We start from the raw sequence: 25610 nt of genomic DNA on the forward strand, positions 1-25610 counted from the left end.
CAATTGCGCTGGCAGCAGTTAGGAGGGAAATAAAGTAATTTAAATGCAGAACATATACCTCTGTACTGGAGGAGAAGGTAAAAACTTTTCTGTATGGAAGGAAAATTCTGCAGCAGCAAACTCATTTGCTTATTTATATTTATTTGCAGCTTAAGGAGTGCAAGGGAGAAGTGTCTTGGGGGCGGGAAGTTTGCCCCCAGATAGAGGTAGAAGTTGCATTGAGAAGGTGGCTTTGTTAACAAAGCAGGTGCTGTGCTGAATGGAAAAGCACAGGGAGGTTTTTGTATTGGTCTATATCGCTGTGAGAGAGGCCAGCTCTTGCCTTGCTGACCATAATAATCTCCAGCATCATCAGCTTGCATGCTGCTGATTGTGAGAGTGGGGTCCCATAGGCATGGGTAGAAGCGTGATAAATGAGGAGCTTGTCTGTGTTTCTGTTGGTACCAGGCTAAGTAACTAGTGCCTGAAGAGCCTGTAATGCTTTCACTGGCTTTGCAGTTGATAGTAACTCTGTTTCCTGGCGATACTGCCAGGGATTCTGGAGTCTGTGTCATCACAATGTCTCCGCTGGAGTCTGAATTTACAAAGAGAATATAAGTTAATAGAAATACAGATCTAGTCAATCAAACTCAACAGTGTTATACTTCTGAAATAGTCCCCTGTGTATCTTGACAGAATTTCTATACGTAGTTACCTGGCAGAGATACTAATGTTAAGCTCAGGAAGGATCTTTCATGCCAACCCCTTTTCCCATTGTTCATAATTTTCTCAAACCTCTTCATTTTCTTAATTATAATGAGATAAAGGTTTCGATAAATTAGTGCAATTCTGACTGTTTACCAAAACACAAATATTAAAAAATAATCCCTAAAGGCCTCCGCTGGTTTGTGCCCTATTGTTTCTAGGCATTGCACAAACAAATAATAAGTGACAGTCCCAGCCACAAAAAGCTGATAAACTAAATGCATTTTGATTATACATTACAATTAATGGGTCAATATACAACATTTCTAGGTCTTTTAAAATTTTCAGAGGATCTTTGTACTTTTAATTAATCAGATTCCTTCTGGGTTTGATCCTTACCCTGGATGCAGAGCACTAACAGCCAGATGAGCTGAGCCTGCGAGATCATCTTGATACGCCTGAGGGGCTCAGTGCTGATCAATAACTGTAATAAGGTGACTTGGAACATTTATAATCACTCAGCGCAGCAGGGGGAGGTCACATGGGTGTGAAATATGCAAATTGGACTCAGGAATAAAAATTCACACCAGATCCATAAACATTCACAAAAAGGGAAGTGAAGGGGCCATGGGTGAAATAAGCAAATTCAACCAGATTCTCCTGGGGACAAGAGTCTCTCTGTAAAATGGTATTTGTAAGGGAAGAAATGGTCTCTCCATATTATTGTTACTGAGATGCTGGTTAAGAACATGGTTATACAAGTGATCTCGTAATAACGATTCAAACTGTGATCTCTCTTTGACAGAAAAACTGTGTTGTGGAAGGCTTCAGTCAGGGGTAAACCCTGATTAACTTAATCTGTGCCATCCCTGCACGTCCTCATCTACACCTAGATGTCCACATTGGTGCTGCAGCATTGTCTCTAATAGAGGAGGGCTGGACACAGCTCCTTGTTATGATTTATTTGTAATGTGTAGAGTTAACAGGTGCTGATCTGCGATCAGGGCCCCATGGTGCCAAGTGCCATAACCATTATGAACAATCAGTCCCTGCTCCAAAGATGCTACAACCTAAGATTCCAAGTATAAGAAAACAGGTGGAGAAAACCAAAAAAACCAGAACCAAATAACAGAGAGACAGTTTTGAGAATTTTACAAAGCCTCATTCCCTGTGCCCACCACAGTGGGTCAGTGAAAACCGCCAAGAGTTGTTCCTTCCCACCCAAGGATTAAACCTGTCTCTTCTACCTTCCTGCCCCTGCCAGTAGACAAGACCCGAAGTCCATTCCCCCCACTGTAGCATTGCTAATAAAATACTCTGCAAACCTGAACACTCAGACAGTCTCTGGCTATGTCTACATTGTCCCACAGTTTGAACGATGAGGGTGTGAATAGCAGAGTGCACCGAAGTGCTGGGCTGTAACTCCCCTCCATAGGGGCTGTGGACATAAACAAAAAGGTTCCTAGTTTGCACTAATGTAAAGCTGTTTGTGAGAGTGAACTGAGACACTTGCAAACGAACTGGACTGGACCCCCAGAGGCGTGGGAGGGTGGGGGAAGCACTAGAGATAAAGAACCTAGGAACTTGTCTAAATTTCTATTGGTACCAGACTAAATCATAGATGGCAAAAGTATTTCTAAGGCTTGACCTGGTTTTGCAGAGGATAGTGAGTGTGTCTCCCGGAGACGCTGCCAGGAGATTATGGAGTCTGTCAGCACAATCTGCCCATTTAAATCTGAATTTACAAACAACATTTAAGTTAGCACAAATCTGATTGATCAAACTAAGTAATGTTTTGCCTGTACAACTATTGCCATGTGCATCTTCCCATAAGTGTTATATCTCGTCGTCTGGCGGTGATGCTAGTGTTAGAATTTAGGCAGGTGTGATTCCCTTTCTAATTGCTTATAACTAGTCTTGGCAATTCAGTTTTTATTTTTTTATAATTTTGATGGATAATATAGATAAAAGTATTTTTTCTGTTTTTATCCATTTACATTTTCAGTTGTGGGAAATTGGGGGCGGGGGAGAGGCACGTCAGACAATAGGTCAAGCCAATGCGATTTCAACCTCCTCCCCTGACTCTGAGCTCTGGTGTCTAACCCAAGCCATAATGTCCACACTGCTACTTTCAGAGCACTAGCCCAAGCAGTGCTACTGCCAGTCTGTCCATCCTGGCTAGAGGCACATTCCCATCTACAGTGTTGACATAACCCTTGGTGTCCTAGAGGAATCCACCTTAGGAAGCGCAGGTTTTGTTTGTGCCACGACCCTTCGTCAGGAGTCACCCAGAATTGATCAGGTATAAGCTGTGTCTGGGAGATTCGGGATCAGCAACACCCTGGCCACGCAGCCTTTCTATCTAGAGCCAGGGGCTACTTGGGCTGTGGAGTCCCTTGAGTTGTACTGGTAAGTGGAAGGTGTAATTTGGTCCACTAGAGCACCTTGTGCTGCTGGGGTATAAAGTCGGTTGTAGATTCAGTCCCTCCAGAGGGAGTTTGTCTCTCATAAGTTCTACCTTCATGAGGGAAGAGAACTGGGAGTATGACTCACTGCACGGCCGTGTGTGTGTGTGTGCGCGCGCGCGCATGCGCGCAGTGGCGGGGTATGGGGTGTGCAGACTGTAGGGAATTCACATTTCTCTCCCGTCTGGGCAGGACCCTGCAGACGGGCAGCATGTTCTGTGGAGCTGGAACCAGCGGCATGGCAGTGATTGTACTGTTGTATGGCCTGCTGCTTGCCATACTCTTGTTTAAGCTCATTTCAGTAACATGTCAATGAAAATGCTGAGAAAGCTCATGCCTGGCAAACTCATAGTTGCTTTCTGAGAGGACAGCAGTTGCATAGAGTTTGTCAGAAGAGACTACTGTATCACAGGCCATCAGATTTCATCCAGATACCCCTATGTTGAGTCCAGCAATTTCAGCTAAACCCAAGCAAACATTTATGTCCTCATGAGACCACACTGTTGTGTGTTGCAGGCAGAAAACAGGAGAGACCAAGGTGCCACCAATGCCTGAGATGGCAGGGAATTGATTAGTTACGTTGGTACTGTTGCCTTATGCAGGAAGCAGTTGTTACACTGAGGAACAAAAATGGCTCTGAGCAGGGAGGTTTTGCACTGGTCTGTATCACTGAGGATTTGGTTCCAGTCTTGTTCACAATGATAATCTCCAAAATCATCAGCTTGAACCCCGCTCATTGTAAAAAGTAAAATTAGTGACAGATGCATTGCCGCTGAACCAGCCTGGGCTCCCAGAAGGAGCTTAGGAACTTGTTCTGATTTCAGTGGATAGCAGGCCATGGAGCTTCTAGCACTGAAACTGACTTTGCAGTTGATAGTGACTGTCTCTCTTGTGTACACAGAGAAGGATTCTGGAGTCTGAGTCACCACAACCTCTTCCCTGGAGACTGAAGAAACAGTATCAGTTAATACGTAGTTGTGTTGTCAATTAAACTAAATAATATTGTGTGTTTATGAGGATTTCCATGTGCCTCTTTCTGTACTATTTATAACTCATCACTTGGTTATAATGCTAACATTAAGTGCCAGGCAGCTGATCAGAACTTTCTCAAAACTTTTTTTTTGATATGTAGTTAAAATAAGACCAAGATTTTCAGAAGTCAGTGTCACTCGTGGAGCATTTGAGGTTCGATATACAATACTGCTAGGTTATTATGTTTTTCAGTGGGTCCCTGTAGTCTTAATTCATCTTATGCCCCCTTGGTTTTACCTTTACCAGGATCACAGGCACTGACTTCCTGAGTTCTCGGGGGGGGGGGGGGTGTTCAATCCCTCTCTGACCTAGGCCCCACCCCCACTCCACCCCTTTCCCTAAGCCCCCATCCCGCCTCTTCCCACCCCCATTCTGCCCCCTCCCTTGCCCTCACTCTGTCCCCACCCTGACTCTTCCCGCCCTGTTCTGCCTCCATTCTTTCACCTCCCCCCAGTGCCTCCTGCACGCTGCTGGATCTCCGGCAGGTGGGAAACACTGGGGCAGGGCCGCCCAGAGGATTCAGGGGGCCTGGGGCAAAGCAATTTTGGGGGCCCCTTCCATAAAAAAAAGTTGCAATACTATAGAATACTATATTCTTGTGGAGGCCACTGCGGGGCCCAGGGCAAATTGCCCCACTTCCCCCCTATGCCCCCCCACCCCCCCTGGGCGGCCCTGGGAAAAATAAACATTTAAAAAACGTCCACATCTCGGCACAAACCCAGTTTTGAGAACTTCTTTTCAAGTCACCTTTACAAGGTATCACTGGTTCTCAGCATCAGCTAGTGCTAAAAGGCTCGAAAGCTCATTGAAAGGATTGGACAAATATTTTCCGTCAAAACTTTTTTTGGATCAGAAACTAGGGGTTTTTAGAAAGCAGAAAAAATCACGGACAATGTCTGCTTTCCTTCAAAATTTGTTGTGTTTTTTTTAATTGAAAAGCTGAAATTAGTCTGCCAAAACCTGAACATGGTTTGGGGTTTCAGAAGTATGTGGCCAAATATTTGCTGCTTGCTGTGTTTGATTGTTTAAAGAAACAATAAAAAAAATTCTGCTTAAAAAAAATCCAAAACTTTTGAACTACCTCAGCTTGTGACCAAATGCCTGAGCCCATCCAGTCAGAGATTTTTCCAGGTTTCTACAAAAACAACAAGGAGTCTGGTGGCACCTTAAAGACTAACAGATTTATTTGGGCATAAGCATTCGTGGGTAAAACCCTCACTTCTTCAGATGCACCAAATAAATCTGTTAGTCTTTAAGGTGCCACCAGACTCCTTGTTGTTTTTGTAGATACAGACTAACACGGCTACCCCCTGATACTTTCCAGGTTTCTGATACTCTGCTGGCTTCCTTGACTCATATCTGTCTCCATAACTTTGGGTTCATTTAGATTAGAACTAAGAACAAAAGAACGGCCATACTGGGTCAGACCAAAGGTCCATCCAGCCCAGTATCCTGTCTACCGACAGTGGCCAATGCCAAGTGCCCCAGAGGGAGTGAACCTAACAGGTAATGATCAAGTGATCTCTCTCCTGCCATCCATCTCCACTGTCTGACAAACAGAGGCTAGGGACACCATTCCTTACCCATCCTGGCTAATAGCCATTAATGGACTTAACTTCCATGAATTTATCTGTCTCCTAGAGACTGGCTCCATGGGGTCCCTCACAAACTGGAGACGGTTACAGTGGGTGTGTCTTTAGTATAGCTTATGGACATACTCCATGAACTGAGCATTTGAGCTTGTTCCAGAATCTGGGATGAGTCTATGTTGTGAAAACTGAAATGCTCAAAATAGCACATGCATGTGAATGGACACAGGATGCTAAAATTAAATTAACTCAGGGGTTCTCAAACTGGGGGTCGGGACCCCTCGGGGTCACGAGGTTATTACTGGGGGTCGCGAGCTGTCAGCCTCTACCTCAAACCCCGCTTTGCCTCCAGCATTTATAATAGTGTTAAATATATAAAAAGTGTTTTTAATTTATAAGGGGTTTGCTATGTGAAAGGGGTCACCAGTACAGAAGTTTCAGAACCACCAAATTAACCTCTCTGGAGCCTTGGGGAATGCAGGGGAGGGTGGGGGGTCTCCCTTGGTAGGGTGGGGAAGGAGGTAGGTGGTGTAGGATATTGCTCTTCTCATGTGATCCCTCCCCATGGCTCTCTTGGCTCTATCACTATTAATCTAGAGTGGCTAATTTTAAATGAATCTCCCCTCCCCTGACATGAATCTCCCTATGGCACTGAAATTAAATGTAGACTATAATTTGGCATTTGAGAAGTGAAAGGGATGGTGGTAGCCCTAAGGGAAAAGATAACAGCTTGGCTCATTGTGTTAAATAGCTGTTTGCAAGCCTCAAACTGCTGAATGAGCTTTAGGGTAGGGAAGGCTGTGCCTCCCCAAGCAGCCTGCCCTTGCCCCCATCCGACCCCCACTCACTTCCTACCCCCCGACTACCCCCCTCAGAATCCCTGACCCATCACTGCCCCCCCAACCACCACCCCGGGACTTCACCCCCCACCAACCCCCCCGTCCCCTGACTGCCTCGATCCCTATCCACCCCCCCGCCGAGTCCTGTCAGACCCCCGGAACGCCTACGATCCAACCCCCTGTTCCCCGTCCCCTGACCGCCCTCCCCAGCAGCGCTGTCCAGGGCCGTTCCTGGGTTACCGCCGCCTCTCCCCTCTCTTGGAGCCTCAGCTCGCCGCGTCCAGGAGCTTCCCTGGCCAGCGCTGCAGTGGCGTGGATCCAGTGGGACCGGAGCTCGCAGCCCTGCCCCCTTACCACACGGCTCTGACTCAGTGGGAGGAGTTCAGGCCCTGCGCTGCAGCACTGTCCAGGGCCGCTCCTGACGCGGCACACTGAGGCACCGGGGGATGGGGAAAGGCAGAGGCGGGGCGGGGGCCCCTGCGGAGCCCGGGGCTTGGGGCAAATTGCTCCACTTGCCCCCCCCCCCCGGGCGGCCCTGCACTGGGGGTGGAGGGGGAGGAGCAGCTGATCAGCGGGGCTGCCGGTGGGTGCTGAGCACCCACTACTATTTTTCTGTGGGTGCTCCAGCCGCAGAGCACCCACAGAGTTGGCGCCTATGCCCTGGATCTTAGTTCAATCCAGCAGGCTTTGGGCATCTCCCTCATTCTGTGTTGACGGCCAGAAGAAGAGGAGTGAGAAGGCTTTGTTCTTTCATTTCTGCCGTCTCAAAGCCTGCTCCAGGTTGGGGGCTGCGGGGAGAGGGCACCATCTCTCCCTTCCAATCTGTGGGGAAGAAAGATACTTTGTGGGCGAGTGGGGAGGAAAGAGAGAACGAGCCCCTGGCATGGTGTGGAGAATGTGGGATCCTGTTGTGCGGAAACATAGCCTCTGATATGCTAGGGAAAATGGGGGACCCTGCTGAGGGGAGAGGGGAAGATAGAACTTGCAGTGGGGGTGAACTGGGGGACCATGTCATAGGTAGAAGGGGGAAATGGCGGTAGAAAATGGGAAGAGAGAAATTGATAGAATGGTGAAAGTGAGAATGATGGTTCACACAGAGCCAGTGGCATGAGGAGAGAATGGGAGACACTAATATGGGGAGAAGGATGTAGGGGGTGCACAGAATCTCTGCCCGGGATGAAATCAGAGGGAATTGCAAGGAGTCCCTGAAATAGAGGAGGATGGGGGGGGTGGTGGCACATAGGGAGTTTCTATGTTATGGAGAGATGCCATGAGCCCCTGGTATGTGCAGTGAGATTGGCCTAAATAAGCTGTGAAGCATGCGTCTCCCTAGTAAGTTAGTGTTGGCATAATAGACTTCTGTAAGGCCTTTGGCTTAGTCCCTTAAACATTGTGATTAAACAATCAGCTCTATACAAAATCTATGTAGCACATATTGTATGGATTAAAAACAGTTGAACCAATATATCTTGGAATGTAATTGTTATTGGGGAATCATCATCCAATGGAGATTTTTCTAGAGGGGTCCCATAGGGATCTTTTCTTGGCTCATTACTAATCAACACCTCTGTCAATGATCTGGAAGAAAATACAAAATCATTCCTGTTAAATTTGGCAGATGACACAAAGATTGGCCAAGTGATAAATAATGATAGAACAGTTATATCTTGGTAATCTGACTCATTCAAACTTCATGTGTTTGAATACATCCAAATGCAAGACCATATATCTGGGAACAAAGAATGTAGGTCATATTTCCAGGATGGAGGACTGTATCCTGGAAAGTAATGACTCCCAAAAAGATTGAAGGGACACAGTGGATAACCAGTAGAACATGAACTCCTGCTGCAATGCTGTGGCTGAAGGAATTAACTCAAACACTGGATGCATAAACAGGGGAATATCACATAGGAATAGGGTGATGGCGTTTCCTCTGTATATGGCACCCAGGCTAGAATACTGTGCCCAGTTCTGGTGTTCTCCACACTTTTTGAAGGATATTGAAAAATTGAAAAGGGTTCAGAAAAGAGCGAGAAAAATGATTCAAGGTGTGAGGAAAAACCTGCCTTTCAGTGAAAAAGTGAAGAAGCTACATCTATTTAGCTTTTCCAAGAAAAGGTAAGAGATAACTTGGTTGCAGTGTTGAAGTACTTATATTGAGAGAAGACTTCAGACAGAGAAATTTTTAACTAACAAAGACATAAAAGATCCAATGACTGGTAGCTGAACCTAGATAAATTCAAGCACATTTTTAATAATGAAGGTAATTTACCATTGGAATAACTTACACGGGGTGTGATGGATACTCCATTTCTTAAGTCTTGAAATCAAGATTGAAGGTGAGATTTTCTAAGGTACTTGGAAAATCATGCCCAGATGTCTTCACAAAGAGATGCAATAGTTCAAACAGAAGTTACGGGATTAATGCAGGAATTACTGGGAGAAATTCTATGGCCTTTGTTATACAAGAGGTTAAGACTAGATGGTCAAAATGGTCCCTTCTGGCCTTAACATGTGAATCTGTATCTCACTCAATATTGTAAGCTCATTGAGAACATGCTAGGTTTGTATCATAATGTCAGCCTTCAAGAGTGACACGCCTAAGTGATTAAGTGTAAAGTAATGAATCTCCCTGTTAAATCTTATGTTTAAGGTTATGTTTATGTCATGGAGGTCACGGAATCAGTGACTTCTGGAGACCGCAGTGACATTTTCTGCCCTGGGGCTGGAGCTCAGCAGGGGGACCTTCTGGCGGTGGGGGATCCCGCAGCTGCCAGATGCCGAGGGTGGCAGGGCACCCCCTCACAGCTCCAGCTGCCACAGGCAGCGAGGGGACCCCAGAGCTCTCACTCCCTGCAGCAGAGGGGCCCCCTGCAGCTTCCCAGCAGTGGCAAGCAGTGAGGGGACACCCCTCCCCCTGGCAGTGAGAGGACCTCCCTGCAGCTGCTCAGCCTTGGCCGATGGCAAGTGGACCCCGCCACTGCTCAGCCATGCTGGGGGACCCCCTGCAGCTCCCAGGTGCTGTGGGGGGGAAGGGGATCCCAGAGCCCCCAGCTGCTGTGAGTGCTGGACCCTCCTCCCTCCCCGTTTTGTCAGGGATATTTTTAGTAAAAATCACAGACAGGTCACGGGCTTCCATGAATTTTTGTTGTTTGCCTGTGACCTGTCCGTGATTTTTACTAAAAATATCTGTGACAAAATCTGAGCCTTACTTATGTTTGTTGTAAATTTAGGGAGAGAATTGGACAGTGGGGTAAGGCTGATAGACACCAGGTGCCTTTTGAGAAGTCAGTAGCTGTACTGATTCTGTCACTGTACAGGAAACAGCTGTTACAGTGAGGGACAGACATAGCTCAGAGCAGGGAGGTTTTTGTACTGGTCTGTATCACTGTGAGAGGTGAGCTCCAGCCTTGCTGACAATAGTAATCTCCAGCATCTTCAGCTTCAACCCTGCTGATTGTGAATGTGTAGTCAGTGCCAGACCCACTGCCACTGAACCGGTCTGGGATCCCAGAGGGACGGGTGGAAGCGCTGTAGATAAGGAGCTTAGGAGCTTGTCCTGATTTCTGTTGGTACCAGGCCATGTAGTTGTTAACACTGGAACTGGCTTTGCAGTTGATGGTGACTCTGTCTCCTGGAAACACTGCCAGGGATTCTGGAGTTTGAGTCATCACAATCTGCCCACTGGAGTCTGCATGGGGAAAGTAATTAAAAAAAAAAATGTAACAGCAATCAAAATAAATTTTCAGTGTCTGGTCTGTAATATTTGTTTAAACCCTTTTGCATTCAGTCTTCTATGTACCGTGAACGGCAATATGCTGTATGTATTTCATAAAGAAATTTGCAACATTTTCTATGTCAAATAAGCCAAACTCTGTTTTGACTGTTCTTACCATGAATCCAGAAGACGAGCAGCCAGAGACACTGAATCTGTGAGATCATCTTGATATTTCTAGAGTGACAGACACTGAGCTCAGAATCACAGTGTTAGACTGTCACATTTATATCTGCTCTGAGTGCAGGGGACTCTTACGCTGTATGGAAATATGCAAAACAATCCAGATGAAATATGCAAAGCAGGCCCTCTGGGTAGCTGTACATCTCCTTGACCTTTCCCATTGAACGCCGAGAGTTGGGCTGTTTTGAGTGAGAGCAGGGAGGGTTTTTAGCAATGACGTAAGGAATATTTAATAAAGCTGGAAAACCCCTTTGGGATGGATCCAGTGGCTCTAATGGCAGAAGGAATAAATTACACCTCTCTGTGGCAGTCAGAACCCTCATTACCTCAGGCAGATTGACCCAGGGCAGGTTGTGCTGCTGTGACCCTCCTATCAGGGCGGGCTCCAGGCACCAGCTTGCCAAGCAGGTGCTTGGGGCGGCCACTCCGGAGAGGGGCGGCACGTCCAGCTATTCAGCGGCAATTCGGCAGACGGTCCCTCACTCCCGCTTGGAGCGAAGGACCTCCCGCCGAATTGTCGCCGCAGATCCTGATCACGGCTTTTTTTTTTTTTGCGCCGCTTGGGGCGGCAAAACCCCTGCTGGTGGAAGCTGACAAGGAGCCTGTCTTGACTACCCTGTCCTGCCCCTGCCAGCACCAACCACTCCTTGAGGTGCATCGTCTTCCTTTGGATGCCCCATCATAGGGAAAGTGGGTGGGGGTCACTTTGTGTTGCTGTGACCTGGTCTCATGATGCGATTACCCTTGCAGGGTAAAAATCCTGTGCAAGCCCAGAGGAATGCCAGCCCTTAGCATCCCCTCCAGAGTCCATTTCTGTCTTATAAGCTTGACCTTTATGTAGTTTACCCAGGCTGTACCTTTGTCATTTAGGATCTCAGCCCCCGAGTCTCTCTACGGGGATCTGGATGCTGACAGTGCAGATGGGTGGAGGTCAGCCTGAGCCAAGTATTCACCAGGGTGGTTTGCTAGAGAGTAACATGAGTTGTTCCTTCATTCCAGAAGGTGAGTTTGAAGCCTCCTCAGCCCTCCTAACCTTTGCTAGCTCTGGAGTTCAGGACCTTGGTTCAGGCTCTCCACACGGCAGCACTGCCACTAAAGCACTGGGAGGGTAGGTCCGTTTTAATCCTGAAATGCTCAAACTGGCCAATAAGTAAGAGAGAGGTGCTAGATCCTGCTGACAATAATAATCTCCAGCATCTTTAGCTTCAACTCTGCATATTGTGAGGGTGTAATCAGTGCCAGACCTACTGCCGGTGAACTGGGCTAGAACCCTGGATTGTAGGTAGGTAGCATATTAGATAAGGAGCTTTAGAGCTCACTAATGGTAGCTATCACAACTTAGCCTGGCACCAACAGAAATCATTTCTGTTGGTGCCAGGCTAAGTTGTGATAGCTACCATTGGTGAGACTGGAACTGGCTTTGCAGTTGATGGTGACTCTGTCTCCAGGAGACACTGCCAGAGATTCTGGAGTCTGAGTCATCACAATCTGCCCACTGGAGTCTGAATTAACAACCAGAATGTAAATTTATGTACATATGTAGTATCTCTAAACATATAATGTGTGTGTGTGTGTGTCTCTCTCTCTCTCTAGTCTATACGTATAGTCTGTCTGTCTATCTAATCATATAGCTAATCAAAATACACAACACTTTATACATATTGCCATGTGCCTCTTTCTATACTAAAAATCATTTTCAGAAGAAAGAGCTAACATTAAGTGATCCGTTATTTTCAATTGCTTGTATTTTTCTCAAACCTGTTTTCTCTCTTAGTTGAAATAGGAGACAAGCGTTTCAGAAGTTACTGTCACTAACTGAAGAATGTTTATGGATCAATAATCAGCATTTCTAGATCTCTTAATTTTTTCCATGGATTATTGTAGTTTAAATCATCCAGCGCCCTCTTCATTTGAATCTTACATTGGATCCAGAGCAGTAATGTCCAGATAAGCTGAACCTGCGTGATCATCTTCATAGGCCTGTCTGGCTCAGTGCTGACAAACAAACCATAACGAGTGACATGGAACACTTATAACTGCTCAGAGCTGCGGTGCAGTGTCACTTGGGTGTGACGTATGCAAATTTAGTTCAGAGATGAAAATCCCCATCCAACCTAAAAACATGCAGAAAAAGGGAAATAAAAGGTGCCATGGGTGAAATAGGCAGGCTCAATCCAATGGGCATTGGGGCAATATCATCAGTTTGTATTCTGATGGCATTTCTGATGATAGAGACCGCTGGGCATCCCCATCACTATCTGGATCATAAGCAATGTTCCCTCTAATTTTTTATATCCATGTACGGAATGAATTTTGTTATGTGCACTAATATGGAGGTGATCTGTAGTGTGGGTAGGGCCGAGGGGTTCGGTGTGTGGGAGGGAGCTCAGTGCTAGGGCAGAGGGTTGGGATGTGTGTGGGGGGGTGAGGGCTCTGGCTGGGGGTGCGGGCTCTGGGGTGGGTCCAGGGATGAGCGGTTTGGGGTGCAGGAGGGGGCTCAGGGCTGGGTCAGAGGGTTGGAGTGCTGGGGGGGGGGTTCTAGCTGGCTATGTGGGCTCTAGGTTGGGGCCGGGGATGAGGGGTTTGGGGTGCAGGCTGCCCCAGGGCTGTGGCAGGTAGAGAGGACTCCCCCTAGCCTTCTCTCACTGCAGCAACCGGGGACCGGGGGAGAGGCGTCTCTCCCCGCTGCACGCCTGCACAGCCCTTAATAGTCTGCAGCCACACAGCTTAGAGGGAACTTAGTTCTTAGTTCATGAGCCTGTTTTGTTGGGTGTTGAAAAAACCTATATTAGGTTACAGTCCTTGTCCTTCATTTTATGTAGAAATGGCATTTGCCAAGGTGGAATTGAGAATATATGTTTTCAGCTCATCAAATGTTGCTTAACCACTTGTTTAAATGTTATGAGTGTGGACTCATGCATATACTGGGAATCTCCTCACATAGATTATATTGATGATGTTGATCTCCCTGCATTAGGGGAACTGCGCATCATCTTTGACCTGCATCTGTGGGGCTCTCCTAGAGGAGTCAACCTAATATGTTGTTTATTATGGAGAAGTGGTAATCTCTTCGTGGTTAAGCTGGCTACCAGTTTCTCCTAGAAAGCCATATATATTATTCCTTTTATGTGTTGTTTACCTTGAAAATTGCAAGATTCCCTCTGAAGGCAAAGGGAAATACTTTGTGAAGTTGGAAGGAAGGTCATCAACTTGCTTTGAGATGCAGGCCATTAAAAGTAGTTCTTCATTGTCAGTGGCTCTTGTTCTTCTTCTTGTAAGTCTTCCAAGATGTCACAACCTTCCTCGTGTCCTCCTTCAGCGACTTGAACCACCTTTTTCTGGGATTTCCTTGTGGTCTTGATCTCATGGCTACTAGATCTTGTATTCTCTGTTCTACATTTCCCCTATCACATGGCTTGGATATTTCAGTTGATACTCCCGCAGATTTTCAGTGATGAGGGCTCCTTGCATCATAGCTCGTCCCATTTCATTTGATTGCAATCAGTTTCTGTTATAAAGCCCTATATAACTACTTCTGTGTATTTTTCCTTGGAAAAGTTGTTTGACTTGAAAATTACCAAATTCCTCCTGAAGGCAAAGGGGAATGTTTCATAATATTTGCATAAAGGTCATCAAGTTGATCTGAGATACAGGTCACTAAAAATAATCCTGATTTGAAATGTTGCCTTTTCCCAATAGTTTTTTATCTCCCTCTAGCTCAAAAATAGCTTGTTACTGCCCCTTTCAACAACCCTAGATAGTTAAATCTCTTTGAGTATTTGGGCATTGTCTGTATTTTAAGAAAAGAGGTTGGAATTTAGCAACAATATTAAATATTTCGGATGTGGATTCTTATGGCTCCAGTCCAGCTCCCACTGATTTCATTAGGAAATGTAAATCTGTTCCTACTGAACTGCATGAGAATTAGGTAGGAATTGATACACTGAATGGAACCGCACAGAGAGGTTTTTGTACTGTGTGCATCATTATGCAAGAGGTGTATTGGCCTTGCAGTAAATGGTGACTGTTTTCTGGAGATAGTATTGTTGTAGCTATGTCAGTCCCAGGATATTAGAGAGACAAGGTGGGTGAGGTAATATTTTCTATTGGACCGACTTCTGTTAGCAAGAAAGACCTGAAGAAGAGCTCTGTGTAGCTCAATAGCTTTTCTTTCTCTCCAACAGAAGTTGGTCCAATAAAAGATATTACCTCACCCACCTTGTCCTGTATCCCCTTCGTTTGATTCTTTTCTGGATCCAGAGCACTAACAGCCAGATAAGCTGAGCCTGTGAGATCACCTTGATACGTGTAACCAGCCAAGTGATGATCAACAACTCATGATGAGTGACATGGAACATTTGTAACCGCTCAGAGCTGCTGGGAGATGTCTTGGGTGTGCAATATGCAAATTTAGTTGAGAGATAAAATGCGCCTCCTGACCTAGAAACCTGCAGAAAAAGGGAAGTAAAAGGGGCTGTGGTTAAATAGGCAAGTTCAACCCGACAGGTCCTGGGGCAGCAGCCTCAATTTGTGTTTCAATGGCAGTTCTGATGATAGTGATGGTGGGGCCCAGAGGTCCCTATCTGGATCAAGACCCTATTTTGTTGGGCGTTGAACAATCCCATATTAGGTTACAGTCACAGTCCCTCACTTTGTGTTGAAATGGCATTGGTCAGGGTTGAATGGGAATTAGTGTTCTCAGCTCCTCTGTATTTGATGAGCTCACGATCATTGTTACGCTAGAAATCTCCTCATATCGATGATATCGATGGTGTGATCTCCCTGCATTGGGGATCTGCGCAGGGGGATAACCTGTCTCTTCCCTACTTCTCCCTACTGGGTTTGTTAGTCATCACCTTAGAGACCTTATTATGATGCACAGGGTTATGGGAACCTTAGCCCTGAATATTCTATTTTGCCATTAAAATCCCAAGGGTATCTGTAGTGTGCAGAAATAAGCTAGTGTCCCATTAGATAGTTTGTGAGCCCTGTATGGGTGCTCCCTGTGTTCTATGTAACGTTGTGTAAATAGGCCATGATTTTAATTCTTGGAGATTTAAAGTTAGACTCCTAAATCCATATTTCAGCACCTAAACTATCTGGCCTCCTTTTCAAAAGCCTGGAGCTATCTGGAAAGGTAGTTGAATGTGGCCATCTGGTGTCACTTGTGTGGAAGTTCAGCTTTTTGTTTAAAGAGGTTAGATATACAGCGCAGCTGTTCTGTAAATGGCCATTCCCGTTGTAGAGAGTGTAGTGTAGAGCTCAGTGCAAGGAAATACTGTATTTTGTGCACAAACACACCAAATACTCATAACCCCACCAAAAAAATACCTCTCAACAATGACACTCTATAGTAAAAGAAATGTGTTGAAGGAATAACTTTTTTCTGCCCTCAAAGGTTACGTTACTTGGTAAAGGAATAAAGAATGGAGGGAAATACACTTTCGATTGCTCAGTGTCTTTTAATCGATTTAGCAACATAATTTCTTTTTTGTTTAAATATGTACAAATAGTAACAGACACTGTATGTAGACCAAGTGAAAGTGAGAAACTTGTCCTTATAAAACACCATTACAGTACTGTTTTAAAACGTTGCAGTGATGCTAATATAAGCTGTAGAATTGGGACCATTGCTATAGTATTTTTACGTGTGTGTGTGTGTGTGTGTGTGTGTGTGTGTGTGTGTGTGTGAAAGGAATCAAGCTGTGAAAGCAAGATAGCCAGGGCTAAGATCAGTTGCTTATCTCTAATCCACTTGATGCAGTCCACAGCCTTGCTGTGTATTTTACTTGTATCTTGATAGAAAAGCGAGCGTTTTCTTATACAGCATCTTTGATCTGCATCTGAGGGGCATCTGACTCTAGGGGAGTCAGCCTAAAATGTTGTTTGTTATGGAGATGCAGTAACATCAACATGGTTAAGGTTGCTTTCAATTTCTCTTAATCAGCTCTAAATTATTTCCTCTGTGTATTTTTGCCTTGGAAAATTTGTCTTGAAAATTGCAAGATTCCCTAAGAAGGGAAATATTTTGTAAAGCTTGAAGGAAGGTCATCAACTTGCTTTGAGATACAAGTCATTAAAAATAATTCTTCAGTATCAGTGGCTCTTGTTCTTCATCTCCAAGCGTTCTTGGCAAGTGCATTTTCCAAGCTGACACCAACCTTCCTCATGTCCTCCTTCAGTGTCTTGAACCACCTTTTTCTGGGTTTTCCTCGTGATCTTTGTCCCATGACTACTAGCTCTTGTACTCTGTAGCTAACATATCCCACATCTCTCTCGCATATGACTGAGCCATCTCAGTCAGAACTGCCTCATTTTTTTCAGTGACAGGGGCTCGCAGCATCATGGCTCAGACTGTTTTATTGCATAACCTGTCTGCTCTCCAGGGCCGGCACCAGGCACCCAAGCACATGCTTGGGGCGGCACCTGGTAAGGGGCGGCGGGGGGAGCGCGGCGCAGCATTCTGCGGGGAGGGGGGGGAGCTCCGGCGGCGCGGCAGGTGGCGGGGAGCAGGCTCTGGCATGCGGCGCTCGGCGGGGGGGTGGCGCGGGCGCGGCGCTGGACGGGGGTTCTGGCGGCGCTCGGGGGGGGGAGGTTCTGGCAGCACTCGGCGCGGGGGGGGGCGGCCTCCGGCGCTCGGCGCGGGGGGGGCGGCGCTCGGCTGGGGGGGGTGGCGGTGCGGCGCTCGGCTGGGGGGCTCGGGGGGTGGTGCTTTTTTTTGCTGCTTGGGCAGCAAAAAAGCTAGAGCCGGCCCTGCTGCTCTCATCTTATCCCCTGTTCACCTGAACATTCTTGTTTTGGGACTATAAAGTAGTTGTACTTCTCTCTTGTTAGTTCTGTAGCTTTCTTATCTAAACATCTTTGTTTGCCTAGTAATTCCCTTCTGCACTTTACTTTGTAGTTTAGTTGGCACATTTTTATTGCAGAGAATTCTCGTCGACTCTCTCCATTTACACCAAGAGTTCTTCATGCGACTCATAACATCTACATCCCCATTCCCATCATGGTCAACACTGAGCCGAGGTATTTAAATTGTTGCACAGACTTTAATTCTATACCATCTACTTTTACTGGCTTCTCATTGTTCCTCTGAAAAGCATTGTGCATATTCTGTCTTTTGTAGGCCAATTTGTAAGCCATTTTCTTCTAATATAGCCCTCTAGGTCCCATTCCAGTTCATATTTATCTTCATGTCACAACATAATGCCATTGATGAAAATCATGCTCCATGGAGCCTCTCCCCTAATCTCCTGCATCAAGGTGTCTATTGCAATCACAAATAGGGATGGACTTAAGGTTGATCCTTGATGTAGACCTACTCTCACAGTCAATAACTCATTGTCGCGGCAGGTGCTTCTGACTACTGTTGTGCTACCCTCAGACATGTTCATGATAGTCTGAACAATATCTCTGGCAGATTGAATGCCTGCAAGACTCTAGGAACTCTGTCATAAGCCTTCTCTAACTCTACAAACACTAAGTGCAGTTCCCTGTGTTTCTTCTTTTACTACTTCTGCAATTTTCAGGCTGCAAATACTGCATCCATTGTTGACCTTCCTGGCATAAACCTAAATTGGTTGTTGCTTATTTGATCTCCAACTCCTCCTGAAGCTTTTCTTGATAATTCTTTCCAGTCATTTCATCTTGAGACTCATTAACTTGATGGATTGGTAATTACTACATTTGTGTTGCATCTCTTTTACGCTAGAAAGTAGGGACCAATGTGGTGTTCTGCCACTCGGCAGGCTTTTTTCCGGTACTTAGAATTAAGTTGAAAACGTTTGTCATCTTCACCACTCCTTTGTGGTCTACTGCTTTAAATGCCTCAGTGGGTAGATCGTTCAGACCACCGCCTTCAAAATAAACCTGATTTGAAATGTTGCCTTATGTCTAAAGTTACTTTGTCTCCCTCTAGTTCAAAAATAGCTTGTTGCTGCACTTTTGAACAATCCTAGATAGTTAAATCTGTTTGAACACTTGAGCACTGGCTGTATATGAAGAAAGCAGGTTGGAATTAAGCAAGATGATTTAAGATTTTTGTTGTGGATCCTATGACGCCAATCCTGCTCTCATCGATTTCATTGGGAGAAGGAAACCTGTTCCCACTGATCTCAGTGGGAAGTAGTAGGAACTGATACACTGAACAGAACAGCTGAGGGAGGGTTACATATTGGTTGCATCATTTGGCGAGGGGTATCATAGCCTTTTGGACAATAATAATCTCCATCATCTTCAGCTGGTTGTGAAGGTGAAATCATAGTCCTGGTTACTGCCATTGAAAGGGGTGGGAATCCCAGTGGCAAGACAAGCAAGATAAAAAAGGATATTAGGATTTTGTGTGGATTTCTGCAGGTGCCTGTCTAAAGCATTGCTAATGCCTTACTGGCCTTGCAGTCAATGGTGCCTCTGTTTCCTGGAAATATTGACAGGGATTCTGGGGACTGCATCATCACAATCTACCCACTGATGGCTGAAACAAAAACCAAAATCTAAATGAACATAGATATGTGATCTATCACACTCACCTAGATTGTGCTATTAATGATTACATGAGCACTATACTGTGTGGCCAGGCATTGAAGCTAATGTTACACTTAAGAAGGATCTTTCAGTCTAAATCCTTGTGCCTAGTTGCTAATAACATTATTTCCTGTTATTTCTCTGCGCCTTTCAACTGGAAACATTTGTGTTTAGCTACTGTGTGAAGGATTTAGGAGGTTCCCACTGGAATTCGTTGGTTGATCTAATAGAAAGGGGACTGGATCCATTCTCCACATCTCTGAGCTGCCCCTGTGTGTCCCTTCTCAGTGATCCACTTATAATGTTAGTTATGGTGTTTCCACAGGAACTGCCCATTGCCCTTCTCAGGTACAAATGTCCTTCCTCTCTCCAAGACCCTGCATTTCTGCTATGTTTCCTCTTACAGGGGAGCTTCCTGGGTTCCATCTCCTGTCATACCAGGCATCTACCAGAGTGGGTCACTAGATGATAAGGTGAGTTGTTCCTGTCCAACATCTGAAAGCCGTAGAGCTCAGGGCATCATTTTTGCTCCCTACCCTGGCAGAAGTATCTGTAAAGCACTGGGCTGACCTGAAATGGTCACTGTCTTTTTAGGGCAGTAATTCATCATCATCATGTTCCAATTACACCTTTGGCATTTAGGGCAGCGATGAAGTTCCTCCACTCCTGTCTGTTTCTGGCAAGTCTTTCAGTGGTTCCCCAGCTGTGCCCCAGGTTTTTCAGCTCGGTCTCCTCAGCTCTTTGCCATGATTTTTTTTTCCAGGTGCCGTCTTTTTCGCTTGACCATCTTATTGCCACTCTGGTGATGGAATCAGTTTCCATCCAAAGCACATGGCCAATCCATCTCCAACGCCTCCTGGCAATGATGGTGCTCAGATCCTCTTGGCTGCACTGTGTCAATACATCTTGGTTTGAGATTGTTTTCTGAGGCAGGTTGTGTGTAATGATGGTGCTCAGAACCTCTTGGCTGCACTGTGTCAATAGATCTTGGTTTGAGATTGTTCTGTTTTCTGAGGCAGGTTGTGTGGAATGAAGATAGTTTGGACATATCCTACTTTCTCATTCCCTAGCATTCTGCACTAGAAAGTAATGTTGAAAGTACACAGCTCTGATAAATCTTGAGTTTGGTTTTGGTGTTGTATGTTGTTGATTTCCAGACTCTATTTAAGCTCTTGAAGGTGTTCCTGGCTTTATTGAATTTGTTCTGGATGTCCTGGCTTGTTCCACCATCCTGGCTGGTGATGCTGCCCAAGTATGTGACTGTTTCTACATTGGTGAGAACATAATCCTCTATCCATACTGGTGATGGTGAGGCAATATTAAAGGTCATGATATCGTTCTTATTGCGGTTGATTTGCAGGCAATTTGCTGGCTGAATGTCTTGTGTCAAGTTGTTTTCTCTTGTATATGGTGTTGGGTATGTGATAGGAGAGCAAGATCATCTGTGAAGTTCAGTTCTTCAAGGGATGAGAAGGGTGTCCATTTAATGCCTCTTGGCATGTCTTCTGTTGTACACTGCATTACTCAGTCGATGGCAACATTGAAGAGGATTGCAGACATGACACACTCCTGACGTATTACTGTTTTCACTTCAAAACTGAGCTCACTGTGATCAACACTGCATGTGAAGTTGAAATAAGAGCATTTGATGATGTTGATTATACAGAAAGGGATTCCATATACCCGCAGAATTCACCATAGCCTGGTCCTATGAATGCTATCAAAAGCCTTCTCAAGTCTATGAAATGTATACAGAGTTGCCGTTGCCATTCTAAGCATTGTTCTATTATGTTTCAAAAAGTGAAGATCTGGTCTGTGCATCCACGCCCTTTCCGAAAACCAGCTTGCTCTTTTCTGAGAATGCTATCGACTGCCTCTGATATACACAGGACTATGATCTTACACAAAACTTTGCTTGGCACAGATAAAAGTGTGATACCACGCCAGTTATTACAATCACTGAGAGTTCCTTTCTTTGGTATCTTCACTATAACCCCATAGGTCCACTCATCTGGCACTTTTTCCCTTTCCCAGACTGATGTAAATAGAGGGGCTAGGATAGACGCTGCTAACTCAGGATTTACCTTGAACAATTCTCCATTCAAGTTAAAAAAGTGAAGGGCCTTTCCCTTTTTTAAAAGGATTTGATGGCTTGAATGATCTCTTTCTTAGTTGGGGTTTCTGTGTTGATATCAAGATCATCTTCTGCCTCCTGGATGTTTGCTTCCTCTTTAGGTGGCTCCCTGTTCAGGAATTCTTTGAAATACTCTGTCCAGTGCATTTCTTGTTCTTTTTCGGTTGTTAGTAGATGGCCTTGTTTGTCCCTGATGAGTGTGCGTTTGTGTCTGCTGTTTACTACTGATAAGCTGCGTCATTTTGTAGAAGGTTCCTTGTTCACCACAAGCAGCTGCCGTTTGTGCACTCCCATAAGGCATTTGACCTCCCGGTGTGCCTTGCTATACTGCTCGTGGTATTTGTCCATTAGCTTCTGGGATTTTGTGTCTAAAATGTTTTTCTTCAGGGCTCATCTGGTTTCTATGGCGTTCCATGTGCTGGGTGTAATCCACTCCTTCCTTCTTTTCTGCCTGTAGCCTAGATAAATTGCTGTCACTTTGTCCCACTTCTTTGTCCTCATCTGCATACCCTTCCTCTTCATCAAGGTCTGCAAGTGCCTGAAACCTGTTCTTTAACTGCAGAATGAAGGCTTTCTCTATTTCAGGGGACTTTACCTTGTCTATATCATAACGTCTATGTCCCTTGTTTGGTGGACCCACACTTCTCAGTTTTAGCTTGATGGAGGCTGTTAAAAGGTGTTGATCACTGCCAACATCTGCACCCCTTCTCACTTTCACATCTGTCAGTGAGCGTTGCCATTTGCCATTGATCATGATATGGTCAATCTAGTTCTTATCTCTGCTATTTGGAGAATACCATGTCAGCTTGTGCATTTCAAGATGTTTAAATAGGGTTCTGCCGATGACTAGGTCATTCATATTACAAAAATCAACAAGCCTCTCTCCGTTTTAATTCATTTTGCTACACCCATGTCTTCCCATTGCTCTGTCATTTGTGTTGTCCTTACCGAGCTTGGCATTCAGGTCTCCCATGATGGTAGTTACATCTTGGTGTCGTACTCTCTCTAACTCCGCCTGTAATGTAAGGTAGAATTTGTCCTTTACTTCTTCATCACTGTCATTTGTCGGAGCATAGCACTGAATCAGGGTGATATTATTATGTTTCCATTTTAGTCTGGCAAGTCTGCTGCTGATGGATTTCCATTCAAGCAAGGAATGCTCCACTCCCTACTTCAAAAGGATGGCAACACCGTCATGGTGTTGTCCATCATCCCTTCCAGAAAACAGCAAAGTTTCTCCCAAGGCTGCTGTTAATCTTCCTGATCCCGTCCATCTGCTCTCACTGACACCTGGATGTGTAAGCTGTAGTGTCTCATCTCTGCTGGGACCTAAGCTACTTTTCTTGTTTCGTACATTATCCGGATGTTCCAAAAAGTTTGGTTTTTGTCTTGGTGTTCAAGATTTCAGTCTTCAAGCCAGTGGGTTCCTTTCAGCTTTCACCACCGGCAGTCATACGGGTCATTGACTCCTGAACCATCACATGCAGTAATGGTCAATTTCTCTGTCGCTGTTTCCGTAACATATTTTGTTTTTTACAGGACAGGGTTGTTAGCCCTGTGCCTAACCCCCAACCTGGAGGACCAGGGTGTCTGTTTGTCGGGCCCCTCCCCCACAGACCAATCCGGCATGATTGAAACTACCAGGAGCAAAAAGCCCCCGCCGACACAGACTCTGGGGATCATTAGAGCACACAAGCTGTCCCCCCACGACAAGGCACGGACACCAGAGGACAGTAATTAGGAGGCAAGTTAAGTAACTTAAAGCCAGAAATAAAAAAAATGCCACTGTGGTTGTGGAGAAATTAAATGCGCTTCGGTGTGGAGGGAAGATTCTCTAGCAGCAGACTGTCTGCTAATTTATGTGTATTACTGTGTGGAGAGGGCAGATATGTGTGTTTCTGGGTCTGAAAGTTTGCCCCCGAATAACGTGTAGCATTTGCACTGAGAAGGAGGCTGTTTGAAGGAAGCAGCTGTGACACTGAATGGAACGGAATGGGGAGGTTTTTGTATTGGTCTGTATCACTGTGAGAGGTGAGCTACGGTATTGCTGACAATAATAATCTCCGGCATCTTCAGCTTGAACGTTGCTGATTGTGAGAGTGAAATCGGTTCCAGATCCACTGCCTGTGAACCGGTCTGGGATCCCAGAGGCACGGGTGGAAGCATCATAGATAAGGGGCTTCGGAGCTTGCCCTGATTTCTGTTGGTACCAGCCTAGTAAGTGAAGGCTACCAATGGTGACACTGGAACTGGCTTTGCAGCGGATAGTGACTGTGTCTCCAGGAGACACTGCCAGGGATTCTGGAGTCTGAGTCAGCACAATCTGCCCATTGGAGCCTGAATTCACAAAGAGACTAGAAGTTAATACAAATACAGATCTAGTCAATCAAACTCAACAACATTGTGCCTTTAAAATATTCCCATGTGCGTCTTTACACAATGACTCTCCCTAGTCAGCTGGGCATGATGGTAACATTGAGCTCCAGACACTGTTTCATTCTAACCCTTTTGCCTACGGCTCATAATTTTCTCAAACCTCTTTTGTCTTAATTCCAGCTAAAAGAAGATAAAGATTTTCATAAATCAGAGTCATTCCTGGCAACTGTTTATTCTTTAACATTAATATTTTGGTAATCCCTGAACACCTCTAACAGTTTTTGTCCATTTGTGCCAGATGCTGTACAGACAATAAGTGACAGTCCCTGCCACAAATTAATTACTTACTAAATGGATCTTGATTGTAGATTATAGTTAATGGGTCAATGTACAACATTTCTAGTTCTTTTAAGCTTTTTAAAGGATCATTGTACTTTTAATTCAACGGATTCCTTCTTGGTTTGATCCTTACCCTGAATCCAGAGCACTAACAGCCAGATGAGCCGAGCCTGTGAGATCATCTTGATACGTCTGAGTGGCCCAGTGCTGGTCAACAAACTAACGAGTGACATGGAACATTTATAAAAGTTCAGCACCGCAGGGGAAGGGTGTGAAATATGCAAATTGGGTTCAGAGATGAAAATTCACACCTGGTCCATGAACATGCACAAAAAGGGAAGTGAAAGGGCTGTGGGTGACATAGGCAAGTTAAACCAGTCGCTCCTGGGTACCAGTGTCTGTGTTAAAATGACATTTGTCTGGGATTACAAGGAATAAAAGTTCTCAGCATATTGTGATTTCTGAGATGCTGGTTAATATCACGGCTACACTGGAGATCTCCTAACAAGTGGTGATAAAAAATGGTGTGATCCACCTTTGAGAGAGAAACAGTACTGGGGGGTGAGGGTCTTCAAGCAGGGAGAATCCTCAGTTAGCAAAGGTAAATCCTGATTAGCCCAGTCAGTGCCATCCCTGCTCATCCTCTTCTACATGCGGAAAGTTTCAGTTCTGCTGAACTGATGTTTTCCAATGAAAAACCATTTTGTCAGAAAATTCCCATCCATCTCCAAGTCTCTCCTTTGCTTCAGTCTGGTATCTAACCTCTTTGATGAAATCAGCGATATTAGTAAAGAATTATTTTGACCCAATGAGCTATTTTCTTCTCCCTTTAAAAGGTAGATTCAGTTGCATGTTTGTGGAAAAGGAGCTTGCTGCTAAACAATTCTATCCAACAAGTGATTAGTAATTAAGTGTTGGCATCTCTGTCCTGAGGAGCATACATTGTAAAGGGAGAGATCTTTGTTTTAGAAGATGAGTAAACTGAGGCAGAGAGAAATGTTTTATCCAAAGCTGCCTAGTGAGTTAGTGGATGAGATGGGAAATAGACCTCATAAGCTTTTGATATTGAACTTTTCTAGGCTCATTCCTGCACCCTTCTGTCTCAGTGACTCCTTCTGTAAAATGGGGTGACAGTGTTGTTGGGAGGGTTTGTCTGGTCGTTGCTCTGAGCTTAGCAAATACTGTCATTGTTTGTTCTGTGTTTCTATTAAGACATACACTGAAACGCTACCATCTCTGCAGGGAATCTAGGTATGTCGGTGCGTGGGGGCTATCTGGGGAAAGGCCCAGGGAAGGGCAGGAGAAGTGTGATGATTTACTACTAGTCACAGCCTGCAGTCATTTTATCCCTGGTGGTGAGGATGTCCAGTGGTTTCAAGCTAGAAACTGACCTGGGGTCAGCTCTTTTTCTCTCCTATTTGATATTGTCTGAAATAAGGACCAGAAGCTGTAGGTTATTGGACCATTGAGAAGTGATTCAGGAAATGTCCCATCTGCGACCAGCCTTAAGGACATGCATGCACGGTCTTGTGGAAAGGGGGCCACCTGCTTTGGGGCTTGTATAGGGAGGGAGGCAGTCACTCCGCTCATTCTGCTTAGGCAAGTAATTTATGGATGCTTTATATGTTGGTCTTGTTTTATAATGTTAGTTGGAAATTGGATCCAGCCTATAAG

General features: G+C 45.2%; 2 gene segments (V, D, J or C); both read right to left on the reverse strand.

Moving 5' to 3' along the window:
• LOC101950827 (Ig kappa chain V-III region MOPC 63-like) overlaps positions 1-25610 on the reverse strand; it is a 403290-nt gene that overhangs the window by 212061 nt on the left and 165619 nt on the right.
• Positions 9963-22194, reverse strand: LOC135983857 (immunoglobulin kappa variable 3-20-like). The segment is given in 4 exon segments: positions 9963-10300; positions 10503-10589; positions 11965-12069; positions 22170-22194. Coding segments are annotated over 4 exon segments (555 nt in total).

Source organism: Chrysemys picta, chromosome 5 (assembly GCF_011386835.1).
Source record: "Chrysemys picta bellii isolate R12L10 chromosome 5, ASM1138683v2, whole genome shotgun sequence".
NCBI lineage: Eukaryota > Metazoa > Chordata > Testudines > Emydidae > Chrysemys > Chrysemys picta.